General features: G+C 41.2%; 1 protein-coding gene across 6 annotated transcripts in view; it reads right to left on the reverse strand.

Moving 5' to 3' along the window:
• Positions 1 to 18,548, reverse strand: part of agrn (agrin) — a 234,243-nt gene that overhangs the window by 20,228 nt on the left and 195,467 nt on the right. For 5 of the 6 annotated variants that reach the window (XM_053240744.1, XM_053240742.1, XM_053240743.1 and 2 more), the window contains 12 exons: positions 17,669 to 18,007; positions 15,448 to 15,573; positions 13,123 to 13,250; positions 11,199 to 11,313; positions 9,182 to 9,301; positions 8,658 to 9,032; positions 7,734 to 7,926; positions 6,225 to 6,440; positions 5,599 to 5,828; positions 3,988 to 4,122; positions 1,008 to 1,098; positions 692 to 856 (listed from right to left, as the gene is read on the reverse strand). In XM_053240744.1, the coding sequence (XP_053096719.1) occupies positions 692 to 856; positions 1,008 to 1,098; positions 3,988 to 4,122; positions 5,599 to 5,828; positions 6,225 to 6,440; positions 7,734 to 7,926; positions 8,658 to 9,032; positions 9,182 to 9,301; positions 11,199 to 11,313; positions 13,123 to 13,250; positions 15,448 to 15,573; positions 17,669 to 18,007 (2,233 nt within the window). The remainder of the gene's footprint in view (positions 1 to 691; positions 857 to 1,007; positions 1,099 to 3,987; positions 4,123 to 5,598; positions 5,829 to 6,224; positions 6,441 to 7,733; positions 7,927 to 8,657; positions 9,033 to 9,181; positions 9,302 to 11,198; positions 11,314 to 13,122; positions 13,251 to 15,447; positions 15,574 to 17,668; positions 18,008 to 18,548) is intronic. The other variant, XM_053240747.1, reaches the window with a different exon arrangement.

Below are 18,548 nucleotides of genomic sequence, written 5' to 3' on the forward strand. Positions count from 1 at the left end.
ATTCACTCCCCCCCCTACAAACCCTGCTGGACCTGAGACTCGAACCCACGACCTTCAGGTTCACCTTCGGGTTGCAAGTCCGACTCTCTATCCATTAGGCCACAACTGCCCCTTTATTTAAGACTCCAGTGTCAGCACTTTGTAACAGTTACTTTTCCGCAATAGGAAAGTGCGCAGGACAGAGGACTTTACGCATTCCTCTTTCTCTGTAACATGACAAGCTGTGTTTTTTTTGTCTTACTAACTTCGAGAGAGAGAGAGAGGGAGAGAGAGAGAGAGAGAAAGAGAGTTTGGTAAAGGAATGACTGTTATAGCTCCTAATGTAAATGATGACAAGAAATGAACCTGTCTCACAGACATTCCACACCATTAAAAGCAACTCTAAATGCAAAAACAATGTGATGCGTGATTCATTAATAAATTCATAATTGTAATCGTTGGCAAATCCCTGTGGTAGAAGAGGAATAAAACACTCAAGGATGTGGTGTTATAGGAAAAATATCAACTTCAGGCTGATAACAATCTGCTGTTGATTATTTTCCCATGACAGCACTCCTCTGTCATGTTTTATTCCTCACATACCTCCCAGTAACGCTATGTCACAGATACAAGAAGTGAAATCACTCACTACATATAAAACTAAGATGATAAGTACTGAAATCTCCTGAGTGAGAAAGCTAGCTCTGCTTACCTAATGACGGCTGGCCCTTTGCCCAGATCATATCGAAACTCTAGGATGCCATCATTCAATGCAAGGGAGATGAAATCGCCCTTGCCATCTGTCTTCTGGCCGTTGTAGAAGATCATGCCGTTTGAGTCATTAGCCAGCAGGACCACAGTCATGCTGACCTTTTGCCTGTCAATAAATCATACAATTATCCCATTAGCGATTACATTTGGCTAATGTACTTCATGACTAATTGTACTGCTGTAATCCTGAAGTGACAGACGGCTGTTACTCGTGTTAAAGCGTGTGTAAATATGCAGCGATGGTACACAACAATTACCTCAGATCGTGACCGTATAAATGGAGGCCCTTCAGCTCGAGGTAGGAGTCGCCGCTGAAGAAGGGAATGTAGGCCCCCTTCTTATCCGATACTGTAAAGTAAGGCACATTTTCGGTGTTTTAGTGGCAGCTAGTACATCATGTTAAAATGGTTTTAGCACTCCAGCATTTACACACACATAAATGAGCTTAGCTCTCCAAATTAGAGCAGACTCGCATTCAGCACATTAAAGCATTTCACTGTTAATTGTATTGGATTACAAAAAGGCTTGTTTTAGGTGGGAGGATGGAATGCAAAGATTAAAAACACCAATTGGGTATTGTTTGAAACAGTCGCTGACTCTTGTACACAGAAGCACAAAAACCCTGTGGAATCTACAAGCAGGGGTGAAGTTAAAGCCTTTTTTAGAGGAACCAGCAACAGGAGTTCAGAGAAAGGTGAACTAAGAGTGAGCTGTTTGCAGTGGGCCGAGCCCTACACAGCTTATCCGCCTGCTGTTTCTGAAATCTAGGTTTAACAGTCAATAAATGCTGCCATTTCAGATAGATAGAGTGTGTGGTGTTTTATACCATTTCTTCAGCATACACAGATTGATGATGCGCATAAACCCACTGCTGAATGACCAGACTTTTAGACTTTTAGGACTGGTTCATAAAACAAACAAACTAAACTGTGAAGCTATGACTGGATTTGCAAACATGATTTTTTTCCCATTAAGCCACATATCCTCCCAGCTCATTTCTGCCACATATGAGAAAATATTTCACAGACTTTTTATCTCACAATTTGCGAGTCAGTATAGCGCAAACTTTTTATCTCTTTCTGCTGACTTCGTGTTTCTGCCTAACCAAGCCACACCAACATCACAAGCATGCTATTCCGTTCAGCCTAATACCTTGTCCTGGAGTGGACAGTTTCTGCAGATAAAAATACTTGAGGGAGGTTATATTCCTAGTTTACACACTGCTGGGTTTTGTTGAAGTTCGATTTTTGGAAATGGAAGCACTAAGTCACAATTGTGAAATATTAACTCGCAGTTGCGAGATACGAAATCACATTTGTGTTAGTAACCTGAAATTGAAAGATATTAACTTGCAAACGGAATGGAAAAATTGCAGTTGCGTGAAAATAACTCACAATTAAGAGATTAAAAAATCGCTGTTGAGTGATATTAACTTGCAATTGCGAGATAAAAAGTCTCAATTGAGCGATATTAACTCTCAACTGTCAGAAAAAAGTCACAATTGAGTGATATTAACTCACAACTGTCAGAAAAAAGTCACAATTGAGTGATAATAACTCACAATTGTGAGATAAAAAGTCACGATTGAGTGATATTAACTCATAACTGTCAGAAAAAAGTCACAATTGAGTGATATTAACTCACAGTTGTGGGATAAAAAGTCACGATTGAGTGATATTAAGTCACAACTGTGGGATAAAAAGTTGCAATTGAGTGATATTAACTCACAACTGTCAGAAAAAAGTCACGATTGAGCGACACTAACTCAACTGTCAGAAAAAAGTCACGATTGAGCGATATTAATTCACAATTGTGAGATAAAAGGTTGCAACTGAGTGACATTAACTCACAATTGTGGGATAAAAAGTCATGATTGAGTGATATAAATCACAACTGTCAGAAAAAAGTCACAATTGAGTGAGATTAACTCACAATTGTGGGATAAAAAGTCACGCTTGAGTGATATTAACTCACAATTGTGGCATAAAAAGTCACGATTGAGTGATATTAACTCACAATTGTGGCATAAAAAGTCACGATTGAGTGATATTAACTCACAATTGTGAGATAAAAAGTCACGATTGAGTGATATTAACTTACAACTGTGAGATAAAAAGTTGCAATCGAGCGATAACGCACAATTGTCAAAAAAAATTTGCAACTGAGTGATACTAACTTGCAATTGTGAGATAAATCTGTGCGATATTTTCTCACACGTGGCAGAATACGTGGCAGCGATATGTAAGACATTATCTTCCATGCCACAGGCTCCATCACAGACTTTTAAGGGTTAAGCTAAGCACAGCCAGACACCACAGTGAACTAATGCACTCGTAAAAAGCTTCAAAAACGTCCAGACCCAGACTGGTGTTTACGGCAAACTACTGTGAGAGTGTGAACTCAGAACACTGGCTGAGGTTGCATCAAATCTCATCATCATCATCATCATCGTCATCATTCTGCAGCCTGCGTTCACACAGGAGACACTCGCTTGCTTGCTATAGACAGTATACAGAGACTGTCACACATCCCCAACCCTTCTGTCTCTCTGTCTGTCTAACCTACTCACTCGCTCCTGCACTTGACAGTCCCTTATCTCCCTGCGCCTTTTTCTCCCCAGACACTTTGCCTGACTGAGTCCCCATTAATCAGGACACACGTCTGACTGATACAATTACTCATCTCATTGATTTAAGTGATAAAAATGAGTGCACTTTACGTGATGGGTGCGTTCAACTCATTGATTTTGGTTCACCTCAATTTATTTTAATCACTTGCTAATGAAGACTTGCTTGGTCAAAGGGATACTCTGTGTTAAATGATGTGTATGTGTGTGTGTGTGTGTGTGTGTGTGTGTGTGTGTATATGTGTGTGTGTGTGTATGTGTGTGTGTGTGTGTGTGTGTACATGCAGCCATCCTCCATTTACCCCTGAAATTGCATTTGAGCACACTGATCAGCACAAACTACTAAAATTATCATCTCAGAAATGCATGGTGTGTATGTGTGTGTGTGTGTGTGTGTGTGTGTGTGTGTGTGTGTGTTCCCCCACAAAGTGACTACATAAAGCCTTGCTTTCGCTCAGGCACCCTTCCGAGAGGCAGCATTAAACTGTAGCCGCTCACACTTTCACTCACTAAAATTTTTCTTCAATCGTTTTCCAAACAAACGACGGCGTGCGCCTGAAGTTTCATCAATACGAAATCAATAAGGTTTCGGAAGAAAAGGAGCTACTTACTTTTTCTGCAGTGCTTGCCCTCGCGGCCCATGGGACACTCGCATTTGTAACCTCCCTCTGGAAGCACGTGGCACTGAGAAGAAGGGTGGCACGGGTTCGACTCACACGGGTTGTGAGAATCGGCACAAGTTGGACCTGTAGAGAAAAATCCATAAAAGAAAAAAGAGAGAAAAAAAGATGGTTACTTTCTCATCTACCCTTGTGCTCCTGACAAAATCCTATTGCTGGCTTTTTGGAGCCGGGACGAGGATTTACACTGTAATAGAGGTCATTTTCTAATAGGATTTAGAAATATTACAATTCCAGATTAAGCTCTGCATCACCAAAACCCACTCGTGCACTTTTCTTGGCTGGAGAAGTGAAAATGGCTCATGGTTGGCGGTTTTGGCCTGTGTCAGCGACTCATCAGCCTATTTCTACCAACAATTTTTTTTTTCGCATTTGGGAGAAGAACACACTGTGGGCAGCAGTCATGCTGGAATCAAAACTCCTTCTGGCAGCAAGCAGCTCCATCATGAGCAAAAATCCCTTCATCTCACACCCCTGCTCTTTAAAACATGAAAGTTTAGCCCCTGTATTTATCCCCCTGGCCACTTTCTTTTCTATATCCCCTTACTTCAAAAGAGCTTTTATTTCTCTTCACCTCAGCCTTACCTCTGTGTCGTACGGCACAGAAACCAAGTGCGCGATATTGATCTGAATTACTGACGCTCGTTCAATAAATTTGGCAAGCAGAACAACAGAACAATTTACTGCATCCAATATGTCTCAAGACTGGAGAAGCTGCGAGGTTGGGAAAAAAAAAACCCATCCCTGATGTTAACAAAGAGAATAATGTAGCATGTGCTTGGTGGCTGTTATCACGGTTAAGGCCTCTGTTTTATCTCTCGGGTCGTAGATCATGAAGGTATGTGCGCGCTATGCTATCTGCTATTTTTCCCTGCTGCCTTTTCTTCATGGCCCTTATTAGCGGTGAACTAGTGGACCGTAACCATTCTGGGAGCACACTAGGGCAAAGGCCATGGAATAGCAACAGCTCTGTAAGCTTTCAGACACCAAAGAAGCAAAGCTTGCCAACAGCCCAATTACCTACTTGGGTTTCTATAAGGGGAAGGCAAAGAGGAACCCAAAAAGCAAACACACATTAAACACTCCAATAATCATAATGGAATTGCTTTAGGGGCATATAACTGGGATATCATTTCACCCCCAGATTTAGCTTATTAATGCTAATGCTTAGACTATAAGCTGAACTACGGTTATAAGAAACAACATGTGCCTGCTTATGCAGACCATCCTGAGCAGCTTGTCATCTTTCCCTTAGGGTTCTTCTTCCTACATATATCTCACATGCCCTTTAAAGAAGAAAGTAAACAATCGTCCATCTTAACGCATCCTGACTGATTATACATTCCGCCGTGCTTCATCCTTCCTCCATGTGGAGCAGCTCTTCTGGATTCACATTCAAGATCACAATTCAGATATAATTGTAAATGGACCCGGTTACTCATCATATAGACCTCATTCTGAAAGGTGGCTGAGTCAGAGCTATTCACTGATGGAAAACAGGATAACAAAGAAAAATTGGGAAGGCGGTGATGCTAAACTCACCTGTGAAGCCATTAATGCATTTGCAGTGGAACATCTCAGCCCCTTTGATCTGACAGGAGGCTCCGTTTTTGCAGGGGTTGGGCAGACAGGGGTTGTTACCGCATTCGCCGACGGCTGTGCCGTACAGAACATTATCCCCGTTCTGCTGAAGGTCGTACACCATGTTGTTGACATCCAGGAGGCGGATACAGCCGATCAAACCGGTGGAGACTGAGGTCCTCTCCTTCACGCTAAAAAAAAAGCTTATACTTAGCACAGTATTAACCTTTAGCTCATAAATTACATTATTTGGCATGAATATACTCGTGTACACACAGAAAAGACTATAGTGCACTACAGTGTAATTAGACACTGACAATAATTTGGTTCCAGCACATTAATGTCAGCTTTAATTGAAGGTAGGTGAACATTATAGAAAACCCAGCCTCATTTTTTTAACTGTCTGTGAAATCAATTCCACAACAGCTGCAAAGACTGATACTAATTTCTTTTCACTATTTTTATTTCTTAGTTTTGAGAAAATTGACCAATCGTTCAATTTTTCCCATTCGTTCATTTCCTCCGATTCCGGCTGCAGTGTCGCATTTTAATATGTGGGAAAATAAAACCAAAGCAGCATGTCTTACTCTTGGAAGATCTCTTCAGGCACCCCACCGATGAAAAGATCAGTGTCCAGGTTGAGTCCGTCGGTGCCTGCTGGGCTCTGGCCCTCGACCGGCGACTCATTATCGACACTGAGTGAAGCATTGCGTCTGTTACGGATTACCACTAAGTGATGCCAGTGACCAGGTTTCACTGTGACGCTGCTGACCACTGAACAGGTTCCAGAACCGGTGTTAAACCTGAGGGAGGAGACATGGGTTTTAATTGCTTCCAACAGATAACTACTGTACAGATTCGGTGTACCTCATTAGTAGGATACTATAACAACCAGAAGTCAGAATGTAACAAGTAGCATGTCTACCATGTTGGCAATCTCTGCATATTCCTTTTTAAACAATATGTGAAAAATATTAACGGAAGAATGGATGACAATTTTACCGGAAGCACCTTTAACAGAAATGTACAAATCAGTGTGAGCTCACTAGCCAGCTAGTCGACATGCTATAAAGTGAGTGTGGCTTCTTCGGGATCTTTTTCCACTAGTGGTGCAAAATTTGGCCATATTGTGTCTGAAATCTCAGTTACTCAGTAATAATTTCTTGCTTATAGATCTTTTGTATAAAAGCAGTATCTCACTTGCAATGATGCGGTTATACTGAATATCAGCACAGCTGTAGATGCCTATATTCAGTATAATCACGCTCTTGCTTGTGTGATTATTGCTTCATTAACTCAAAATAAAAGCACATTAGCACAGACTATGGAAAATAAGCAAGTACTTAAATCTCTGGAAGTTTCCTGACAACTTCACACATTCGAAAATAGACTCTGGCATACATTTTGGCTATAAGCCACGTTCTCTCATTCCACATAAAGCCTGACTAGTGTCTTCACTTGATGAAGTGGTTCAATGTGAGGTGACTTCATGTTGTACTAGCATTACAGTTACATAACTGTTTTTGTGCTGTGCAACACCTCACTCAGTTTAGTCACTATTTTTGATCCTGCTGGAATCTGTTCAAGCTAATTAATATGCCTAGTAAACGTAGTTCCTCCCAACAGCCACACAACGTCCTCGGTGCATGTTTGGAGTGCAGCATGTGACAGGATTCGAAGAAGAGTATTGTGTGTAACGCGGCACTGAGGTGCTTTATATATGAGAAATATATGAACCAATTGGAGTGTGTGGGTTTAAACAAACATACCAAACGAAACAATTTTCTTCTGCGAAAGTCAATACGGAGTAGAGTTTGTTTTTCTGGCTTTGTTCGAGGAACTGCCTACTGAACCTGCTTGTCTGCTAGGCTACAATGAATGAGAAAGTGATACATAATGTGCTTCTCCTAGGCGCCATTCATCCTCCCCTGATAGTGATTATTTTCCCATTTAGCAGATTATGATTACGATCGTTCAATCACAAATTTCTTAGACTGACCTCAATTGGTTTACTCTGTTCTAATGCAGATTTATATGGTTTTTATTCAGATTGATCCATTAATCAGATTAGGAGTTTGCATGTAAATGTGACCTACTTGAGCTCCACCTTTCCTTCCACCAAAGCCAAAGAGAGGAAGTCCTTCTTGCCGATCTGGCCGTTGTAGAGGAGTATACCCGTCATGTCAGAGGCTCTGAACTCCATGGCAATACGCACAGTGTGGTAAGCTTTCATGGTTGGGAAGGCCAGGTACGATTTGCTACCAAAGGACGGGATGTAATACTTTATCACTGAGGAAGAGAGAGAGAGTAGAGGTGAGATAAACCAGGTTATCAGTGTCTCAAACAGGATTCCAGGACTTCAATGGCGTGCTCTCTGCTGATAAAGTAAGAGGGAAAAAAAAATGCTTGGCTGTGAGTCACCCAACGATATACAAATCCTGAGTGCTGCTTCTCTTTACCTAGTCTTCCTACAATGATTTGTGATATACATATGCAAAGAAAGAGATGGTAAGACGGTAATTATTTCTATGACAGTTGCTCTGTAATCTCTTGGGAGAGATTCGGAGTTAACCTTGAACATTTCAGACTGAGTTTCTCTTTGATCTGGCATTTATCATCAGCACCTTTGTCTTGGGAGAATGGCTTGCTGATGAAGTCTTCTTTCTTCATCACTCATTAATGGACTGACTGATCACAGGGAGATATTGGTGCTGCATACAAACCGTCAATTATTTTTTTTTCAGCGCACAGCATTTTTTCACGAGCTAATGCTCATTAAAGCAATTAGTGTCAATTATAATCTGATGCAGCTGCGAGGGATAGTTTCTTACTCGATGAGAAAAATGAAACGAGCTCCAAATCCTAAAGTGCCACAGCAGGACTGTAATTTTTTGTGCCATGATTGTACTATTCTCTTCATGCAGAGGATTCATTAAGCAATCCTGTGATGAACTGCATATTGCGATTCTGAGAGATTTTTTTTTACCTTTTCATAGAAATGGAATGATGGTTCATCTTACCTTTCTCACACACAGCTCCCCCTCTTCCAGCAGGACAGGTGCAGGTGAAATCATCACCGTCCTCCTCGCAGGTGCCTCCGTGGCCGCAGGGTTGTGAGTCGCATGGCCCTGGGGCTTTGCTGGGCTGGATGACGGGTCGGGTCTGGAAGGACACAGTGCTGGTGGAAGCGGTGGTGGCGGGCTGTGTGGGGGTGCTGGTGACGGGGGCAGCTGTGCTGGTTTTGCGGGTGGTGTAGGGCCGTCTGGTGGTGGCTGGCTGGCGTGTTGTGATAGGGGGCATGATGCTTCTAGCTGTGGTGATGGTGGTAGCGATAGTGGGTGTGGAAGTGGCAACAGTGGTAGCAGTGGTGGTGAAGAATGGAAGATCAGAGGGACCTGAGAAAGAGAGAGAGAGAGAGAGAGAGAGAGTATTATTATTATTATTGTACAAATTTCAACCTAAATCTATATAACTGGAATCAGCCATCTAAACAAAGCTATCACATTTCTGACTGCAGATCAACTATACCAAATGAAACACTTACCATTATTGGTGAAACGGATATATTCCTCCTCAGGTTGTTTCACTACAATGCCAGGTTCTTTAGCTGTCTTAAGCTGTTTCAGCAATGCTTCCCCGACATCCTCTACTGTAAATCTAGTGTCTGCAGCACAAGGCCACGACCCGAGGGAAAAAGGACAAAATAGAAGGGACATTAGATATTACACACGGTATGTAATAGCGCCTGTATGTAATAGGCCCAAGGGAGTGGACGTCCTCCAAGCAGTGTACGTTTCAGGGACGGTTGGATGAAAGGCTGTCATAACACTTCCACAGATGGCCCTGTTACAGGGGACTGTAGACTTTATGACAGGCTCTTGTGCGGGAATAAAAGACGCTGAATGGGGCCAATAAAAGGTGAATGCAGGAGGACGTGTTCTTTTTTTCCCTCCAGTTGTGAAAGGGATAGGCAGGACTTTAATGACACAGAGGGATGAGAGTGAATTGATGATCCCCAAAAATCACCTTGCAGGTATTTATAAATATATATATATATATATATATATATATTACTTTGGTCTACTGAATTATATATCCTTTAATGCACATGAGAGTTGTTATGTGCTGTTTAGCTCTTGCCAAATGCGTACTTTTCACTGAGCGCTGACTGATTTTTGATGTGCGTGGAGTAGAAGAGATGCCTACATCGCTTAGGGTGATAAGAGGCACTTCACAAATAACACACAGCTAGCTTTCAAAAAAAAAAAAGGCTAAGGGAGAGAGAAAGAAAATGGAGTCACTATAGAAACAGATGGAATAATTAAAACCACAGAGTAAACCACACACTGGGTAAACATTGTGTAGTTGCTTCACGCAACCCTCGTCAAAGCACAGATATGTGCACACCAAGTTAGCTCAAATTGCGCACCAGAAAAATCCATTTCGACATCAAAAGCTAAATGTTGATGTCTTATGTAAACTCTGAGCTGTGATTGGGCTGCATCATGTTGTCTACAGCTTATCTAATTAGATAAGATGCTTCCACACCACTGCAAATCAGTGTTGGATGCTGAAAATGCTTGAGCATGTAATAATATTCATGTTGAAAGCAAATGAGCAACGGTTAAAAAAAAAAAAAAGTTCTTCTCCTACTTCTGCTGCGGCTCCTCTCGTTCATGATGCATGATTTATCTTGGTGCTCTAATTCTGCTTGGAGCTTCTGCACTTGTGACTCACTTTCTTCTGCTGGAGACGGTCCCACATGGATACCCCAAAGATGTGTACTTTCCAAAAAAAAAGTTTACCGCCAAGTCCCTTTATTTTTCATTTGAAATAGACTCTTGCTTTTACGTTACATCATCATACATCTGACAGAAAAGAAAACAGTATTTCCTTCATCAGTCTGCATTTTCTATCCCTGATTTATTTTTTTTTTTACTTTAAAGGAATGTGTTGATGGTGCGGACTCTATTAAAAAACCTGTCTTGGACATTTGTACTCAAGAAAAATCTGGCAACCTCAGAGACGTGAACTACACACATGTAATTCGCATAATCTAAAGGACAAACCCAGAAAATCAACTTAAGCAGCTGTGTAACTGGACTCTGCATATGAGTAACTTTCCCTGAGTAAATGTAAACACTAAAATCGCCAACTCAGACCATGCTCCAATATGCTCATAATGATCAGCTCTCTATCTAATAATTTATAATCCCACTAATTATATTTATCATTTATGATCCGGTGTCACACAGAAGAGAACAGGCTCCATTTTGAGTCTGATTTCCCTCAAGATTTCTTGCTCCTGTTGTCTCAGAGAGGTTTTTCTTGCCACTAGTCAACTCTACCTTCCTCATTAGAGATCTAAATCTAAATCTGGATTTCTGTGAAGCTGCTTTGTGACAGTTTCTTTTTAAAATCACTACACAAATAAAACTGAATTGAATTAAAAATGTAACACAAGTGCGACATCCATTCCCATAACATAAAAGGACTATGATTGTAATAGTAGCTATAGTTTTATAGTTTTAATAAGAAAATTGAGCTATGTGCTACATTACCTGGGTCAAAGTGAGCCTCTATTATAGCCATGATGGAGTTGCTGGGAGCCAGATTTTTCACTCGGACACTCTGGAAGTCCTTCCGTACATCAGACTTGCGGAACAACTCATTAAGCTACGGAGGAGTAAAAATGAAAGACGTCCACAGTAAGTAAAAGGTGTCTACATATATTTTTTTTTATCGAGAGCACATTTTTCTTCCAGAATGAGAAAGTGTGTCACTGGGAAATAGTAGAAAACTGCACCAGGTCTAGGTGCACAAACTGACATTTACAGGCAGCACAAAAGTAATTACAGTACACGAACACATTTTGGAGGTAGTGGTAAATGTCATGTGACTAACATCTCCCGTCCAGATTAGTTCAGCTTCTGTCGCATAATGTTGTAGGTGTATCTTGTTTCCATCTCCATGAAACACAAGCTTGAGTCAGTAAACATTTGACTCTCCAGTGTTTTTGTGGCTGGAATACATAACTAAAGCATTCTGATGCCACTGACCTGATCATGACAGTGATTACTATACAGACAGGAATTCTAACATGTTTCCCTATACTGAGAAAACCTGTAGACATTTATCTAAGAACTGCTGCTGTAATCATAAAGACTTTCCTGTGCTCATCCTAGGACTCTTATTCACAATATACTTTCAACACTATTAGTATTCTTCGTTTTTTTTTTTCAGCTCCGCTGTAGCAAGCAATGGTACAGGAGGTTCTTCTTACCAACAGTGATCACCCTGTACAACAATACGTCACTGTGCCGGGACATTATTGTGCACTAGAGCCTATTCCTAACATTGGACATATGTTACATCTGTTGCACTGGGTTGCATTCTGCTTAGTACACTGATGCTAATCATCATATTATTGCACTGTACAACTGTACAAGTGTGGTCGCTCTGTTGATCACAGCTACCCTGCCACACATCCATGGTTCCATACCAGCTGTTTTGCATCATGTACACTATAAATTCCTTAATCATTCATCTTCCCTGGGGTTAATACTCCAGTATTGCACCGACACTGAATGTGTTTACGTTTATTTTTATTATTCTGAATACTCTTGCTTGCACACTCTACTTTTTGGATTGCTGCTGTAATCACTGAATGTCCCTCTGGGATCTATCTATCTATCTATCTAGTATACAGTCATAGAAGAGTAACGATTTATAATCCCACTATCTGGTGTCACTGAGAAGAGTCTTGTTCCTATCAAGATTTCTTCCTCATGTCTTCTCAAGGGGTTTTTCCTTGCGACTGTCACCTCTGGCTTGCACATTACAGATCTAAATGTAAATCTATAATCAGATTTCTATAAAACTCCTTTGTGACAATGTATATTCTGAATGGTGCTACACAAATAAAATTGAATGGAAAACATGTTTAATTAAAATATAAGTCTAAATGCAGTCAGTATATGCTTTTTCAATTAATTTCTTCAAGCAAAAACTGCAAATTAAGTCCTAAATCTGTATAATTCATCATTTCAGAGATGGTGATACTTTTTCAGAGGGAAGAATTTGTAGTGACATGTTAACAATGTTCTCAGTTTAACACAAAAACTAAAAAAGTAATGAAAAGGTTATTGGAGAAGAATAAAAATAGCTTCAGGTTAGATTTTCTCTAATCTTTAAATCATGCTCCAATCTTAGACTGTTCAAATTGTAGCTCTGAATTTGTCTTTTATGGTCACATGTGAAATATTTATTGACTATGCAACAACTGCCTCTAGGCTTCTATTATTGTTTAATGACTCCCCATCAACTGCCCCTAGGCTTCTATTATAAGTAAACAGCTTGTTAGCTCTACTCAATACAAAGAGATATGTCAAAATTCTGGTCTGTGGTTCATATTCTACACACATGGACAGATATGAGATTGAAAAACACTGGAGTATTCCTTTAATCAACTGCAGCGATACTCACAGCGCTCTCGATGCTGCGAGCTGTCTCACCAAACAGCTCTGACTTGGGGTCATCCAACTCTGGAGTGTAAAAGACCTCCTGACCCTCTACCTGGTCCAGGTGCAGGAAGCCGGTAAAGCGCTTGGTGGCTGTTTGGGAAAGCAGACAAACCCATACTTAGAAGCTTGCGTTTAAACAGTCTCATACACAGCTTCACCTTACTGCTGAGTTACACAATGGTGGTTGGTACAGTGCCAGTCTGCAGGTTAGTGATGAGGCTGCTGTAGTTAGTCAGGGGTGTGTGTTGGGTCTGTTGTCGGTGTGAGACGCTTGCTGCATTGAGAGTGGTTTAGGAGGTTTAGGGAGTGGACAATATGGACTGGGGAGGTGGACAAGATGGGCTGAATTTTACCAAACCGAGTCTTGTCCCAGAACTTGGCAGAGGCATGGAGGACTGCATAGAAAACAATTAGTTAGACAGCAACGCTGACATACACATAGAACATGCACATCACCCATTTTAGATTTTAAATTAAAGAGATTTAATAATGCCTTAGCTCTTTTGTTGAAGGAGCCTCTTAATGGAGGTCATTGCTAAGGTTATTGAACCTATAGCTCAGCACAGAGCTGACAGCGGTAAGTGAAAAGAGAGGTCCAGTCATTGTGCGCTATTGAGGGAAATAAATAATAAATAAACCAAGCATTGCTTTTGAAGGAGAAGGGGAGCTGGGAGAGATTCAGTGTTCTGTATACTGCGTAATCAGCTGAACAAATTGGCCAAATCAATCATGCTTTCTGGGCTTCAGCTTGGCTCAGGCTGGGAAGAGTACTACTATGATTATCGTGAAAGATAGCTGTAATTGTCTCTCAATCCCAGGGATGTGTGAGTGACAGAAGCTGGTTAAAATTGCATGATAAGAGCCTTTTCCACCTCCTATCTGATGGGAATTTTGGGGGGGAAATAGAACAAATTGGTTTTGTAAATGAATTGATCAGATTATGAATCTGTAACATTTGAGAACAGGAGTTTCTCACACACTTGGCAGTGACAGAAATTGCGCTGCGGGCTTGAATTAAAAAGCTAAATTCCCTGCCACATCCCATTTCGGGTCATCATTTTTAATTTCCTGAGTACTGCATATTAAATCTGACAGTCCCATTTGATTACAAGTGCAGTGGGTGTGGTAAATTTAATTCCATGCAGAGTTAAACTTCATTTACACAGCTTCTGTAAACTAATACCTAACTCAATATCTATTTTGACATTACCATGGGAGTGGGATCTCATTATTTAAACATCACTGCATCTATCATAACCAAGTTAAATCGCTGATCAGCCTGGCAGGCCTCTCCATTCATACAAGAGAACAGGCTGGACAGGGCTGGCATTATTAACGTAGCTATCAAACAGCAGGGGATAACACGCACTCGTTTTACTCTGACATGCTGAAGAACGCCGAGTTATCTTGCACTCCATTTCACTTGCGGGTCCAGTGGCAGGTTGTTGATACATGGCTTGCAGTTAAAAGACCTCAGTATTGATAGATACAATGGGAAATGCTAATATTTGACCTGCCATTTCCATATGCACAAACACAAAGCAACTACCTGCCTCTTTCTACCTATTCAGTATTGACTGTGCGCTACTGTGGGTAATTCCATGGGCATATCCATAAAACAGATGGGGCTGGTTTGAAAGAAGAGTGTGTTGTTGTGCTTGGTTGTGATCTATAGCCTGCCAAAGCATGCTGCGTGGAAATAGTTTGTTTTCTTTCCTGTTCACACACCAGAGAAGCTCCTGCCACATGACTGTGATTTCTCTGCTTATGACCCCAACTAGATTTTTTTTTTAATTTTCAACTGCAGCACAGCATGGCTTGGTAACAAATCTGAACCCTTACCTTTCGTATCCTGGGTGACGGTGTGCTGGTTTCCTATCACATAATGCTACCTGTGGCGGTCTTCTTGCCTGCTGGGCCTGCCTGATTTATCCTAATGCTCTACTTCTGCTTGGAGCTGCTGTTGTGGATGGTTCCACATGGACACCCTAAAGATTTGCACTTCCCAAAGTGGAATAACCTCCACTGGATACTGTAGATTTGTACCTCTGAACTGCTGCTGTAATCATAAAAGCTGTCATCGAGAAGAGAATGGGTTCCCTTTTGAATCTGGTTCCTCCCTGTCGTCTCGGAGGTTTTTCTCGCCACTGTCGCCTCTGGCTTTCTTATTACAAATCTAAATCTGCGTCCAGACTTTAGTGAAAGGAGTTTCTCTGGAGGTCACCAGGTGGTGACTAATGATGTGATATGCAGAGATGGTGTGATTATCTGAGTCAGAGGTACTTACATGGGCAGTTGGTTCCATCTGGGCTGACAGCAATGGTCTTGCCATCGGGGCAGCAACCAAAAGGTGTGTTATCGCAGGACGAACGTACTTCAACTGTAGGGACAGTGGTGGCTGCTACAGTGGGACCTGCAGGAAGACATGATGTATCCATCCATAACAGAACATTTAACAGCATGCTAATGAGCAGTTCATGGCTAGGAAACTGTTTCCCCGTGTCCTTCATAAAAACTGACTTCATGAGTGAAAGCAACTTGCTAAAACTGCTGTTTAAAGGTCATTTTGAAAAAGTGAAGATGCATTGCTGCAGAATTGCACTTGGTTATCTGTGCAGCGTCTTGGCTAGGCTGTCAAAGATCTGATTTGACGGGATGATTAAAATCTGACGGATATGAAGTAAAAAATCAGCTCAGGTGGATGCGGAAGTTTTCTGTGCTAGATATTAAAATTCTGAAGGAGTAGTCAGCACAATATCCATGTTAAACCATCTGAAGGAGTATGAAGGCTAGTAGGAATAATGTAGAGTTAGAGGTCAAATTATAAATTATTTATATTTTTCCCTTCTTCAGCTTGTCATGTAGCTCACTATGGCAGAACACTAACAATTACTTGTCTCAAGCCTGGTAGCTATAGCTGCCGGTTCTACAGTATGTGGCACAGATTACTCCTGATGGGTTGAGGAAAAACAACTCCCTCTCACCCGAACAAGCCATAAAGCTGTCAGCAGGGAGATGTTCAAGGACTCTGTGAGCATGAGTGAGGCAGTGAGAGACAGCGAGAAACAGCGCAAGAGCGAGTGGTGGAAAATGACATTTGGCGCGAAGCAGGAGAACGGCCCTGGGCTTATATTCGCCACCGTTTCATAGAGATTTATGAGCCTCTGCTCCTGGAACACGGGGGAGAACATCAACCCTTACAATGCCTGGGCTATTGGACCTCTGGGAGACAAGAAGGGTCATTAAGTGACCCCAGCATACATTCTCTAGTAAACAGGCTACGTGGCAAAGATTGCTCCAGCCCAGCAGGACATCCTAAACTTTTTGTTTATCTGAACAAGTCTTTCTGATTGCAGAAAGTGTTGAAAATTTCCATTTACATTTGTGTTATATGTAGGAAGAACCTTTTCACCATTTACTGGCAATGTTACCATAACAACAAGAAGCTTGTGAGCTCTGTCAGCTAGCTAATGCTGGGTTCAGCATCTTTAAATTAAGTCAATCACTGCAAAACATCAAAATATAAGTAACTCCTTTATTATTGTTATTATTATTATTATTATTATTATTATTATTATTATTATTATTATTATGTATAATTACTTCTATAAACAATTTATATAATTTATTTTAATAAATTTTTGTTATAAAGTTACACTAAAATGTGTAACTTTGTTTCCTCCTTGGACTAGATTTTTGCGCTTTGCGTTGTGATTCAAATGCACATATGCAAGGATTTCTGTTGGAAAAGATTTTGTTTATTCTACCATTTAATTGATTACTAAACAAATTTTCCACCTCTTTTAGTCAAACAGAAATTTTATTTGGAACTGATGTTGGTTTACTCGATTCCGATGTAGATGCATATATTAAAGTTCTTATTGCCACTGAGATAGCAGATTATTATCTGATTATTAGACTAACATATAATGAGAGGAAGATATCGGACCTTGTCACTCTCGATTTCATCAGCACAGGTAGGCAGAAACACACAATTAGCTGACTTGGGTTCAGGGAGCTATTGATAGCTTTAAAAGAAAAAAGCTGAAAAACTTCACAGAGGACTGGAGTAACAGCAAATGGATTACGGGCTTTGTTGGAGAGAGCCGACACACAGTCCCCCAGATACAGGCTGTAATTTTCATGCATTCAAATGTTTAGCCATGGCTCCTGTATGCTGCTCTCTGTCAACATTTTTGTGTGCAGCACAAAAGTCCACACTCATGCAGAGACAGCTAACGACTTGGCTGCATCTTAAACAGGCTTTTGTTGTTTTGTTTTTTTTTTACAGGTAAGCTGTAATTTACTATGAAATTATTTCAATGGATTCAAATAAATCAAGCAGAGGGATCAAAAGTAATAAAGTTATTTAAATCATATTTAAATAAGGCTGAATTACCATATATATCATTACATTCAATTATTCATTCTCCATAACCCTGACATAACACCCACCCCCTTGTTTCTGCTGCAGGATTATGGGAAATGTAGTGAGAGGTCAATATTACCAACAGGCTCGTCTCCGCTCGCTTCCACTGTGCTACCCTCCGTGTCGTCATCCCCACTGGGCTCCCCACTGCCTGAATCCTCAAAGCCGGAGAAGGGTGATTGGGAGCGGGGTGGATGGTGAGAAGTGGTTGGGGGGCTGTGGGTGGGGAAAGGCGTGGATGACTCCAGGGCCGGAGGAGCAACTTCCAATTTAGAGTTTGTGCCGTCCTCCTCGTCGTAGTCGAATGGGGTGGTGGTGAGGCCATGATGTGTCGGGGTGACCTTGACGGGTGCAGTGGGAGTGGCGTGTGGAGTGAAGGCCAGGGGGGTGGGCTTGACCCCCAGCTCAGAGATGGATTCTGGGAGAAAGCAGGAATGGATTGATGGGTAAGCAAAGATGGAAATGCTTCTATAGGTCCCCTATGATTTCCTACGCTCATTTTGTCTCTAATCAGTTTTTTCTTGCTCAGAATGGCTCCCTGCAGAGGCGTCCTAATCCTGAGCTCCATCATGAATGCCTTAAAGATCGCTATTGAAATCAGCTGGGCAGGAAAAAAAAAACTATGAATAAACCCAGTCCCACCTGTGAAAAGCATTGTGTTTCAATTAGGTCATTTAAGCTTCATTGAGTCCAAACACCTGAACTCTCTGCAGAATAGCTTTGAAACTCAGCCAGGCAGCACGAGAGCCAGAAGCTAACCTTATTCAGGCACTGACAGGACAATACCACACTGACTGCTGTTTCCAGGTTATTAATTAAGGATTCTGGAAATGTTTTCTACACTGCTAAATCAATTACTGCATCACGTCAAACTCGGTAGGTACACTGGCACAACCCAGACAGAAGGTGATTCTGGGGCAAATATGGTTGATTTTAAGCAAATGAGAATCAGATGTTGT

This window comes from Pangasianodon hypophthalmus, chromosome 16, assembly GCF_027358585.1.
Source record: "Pangasianodon hypophthalmus isolate fPanHyp1 chromosome 16, fPanHyp1.pri, whole genome shotgun sequence".
Lineage (NCBI taxonomy): Eukaryota > Metazoa > Chordata > Actinopteri > Siluriformes > Pangasiidae > Pangasianodon > Pangasianodon hypophthalmus.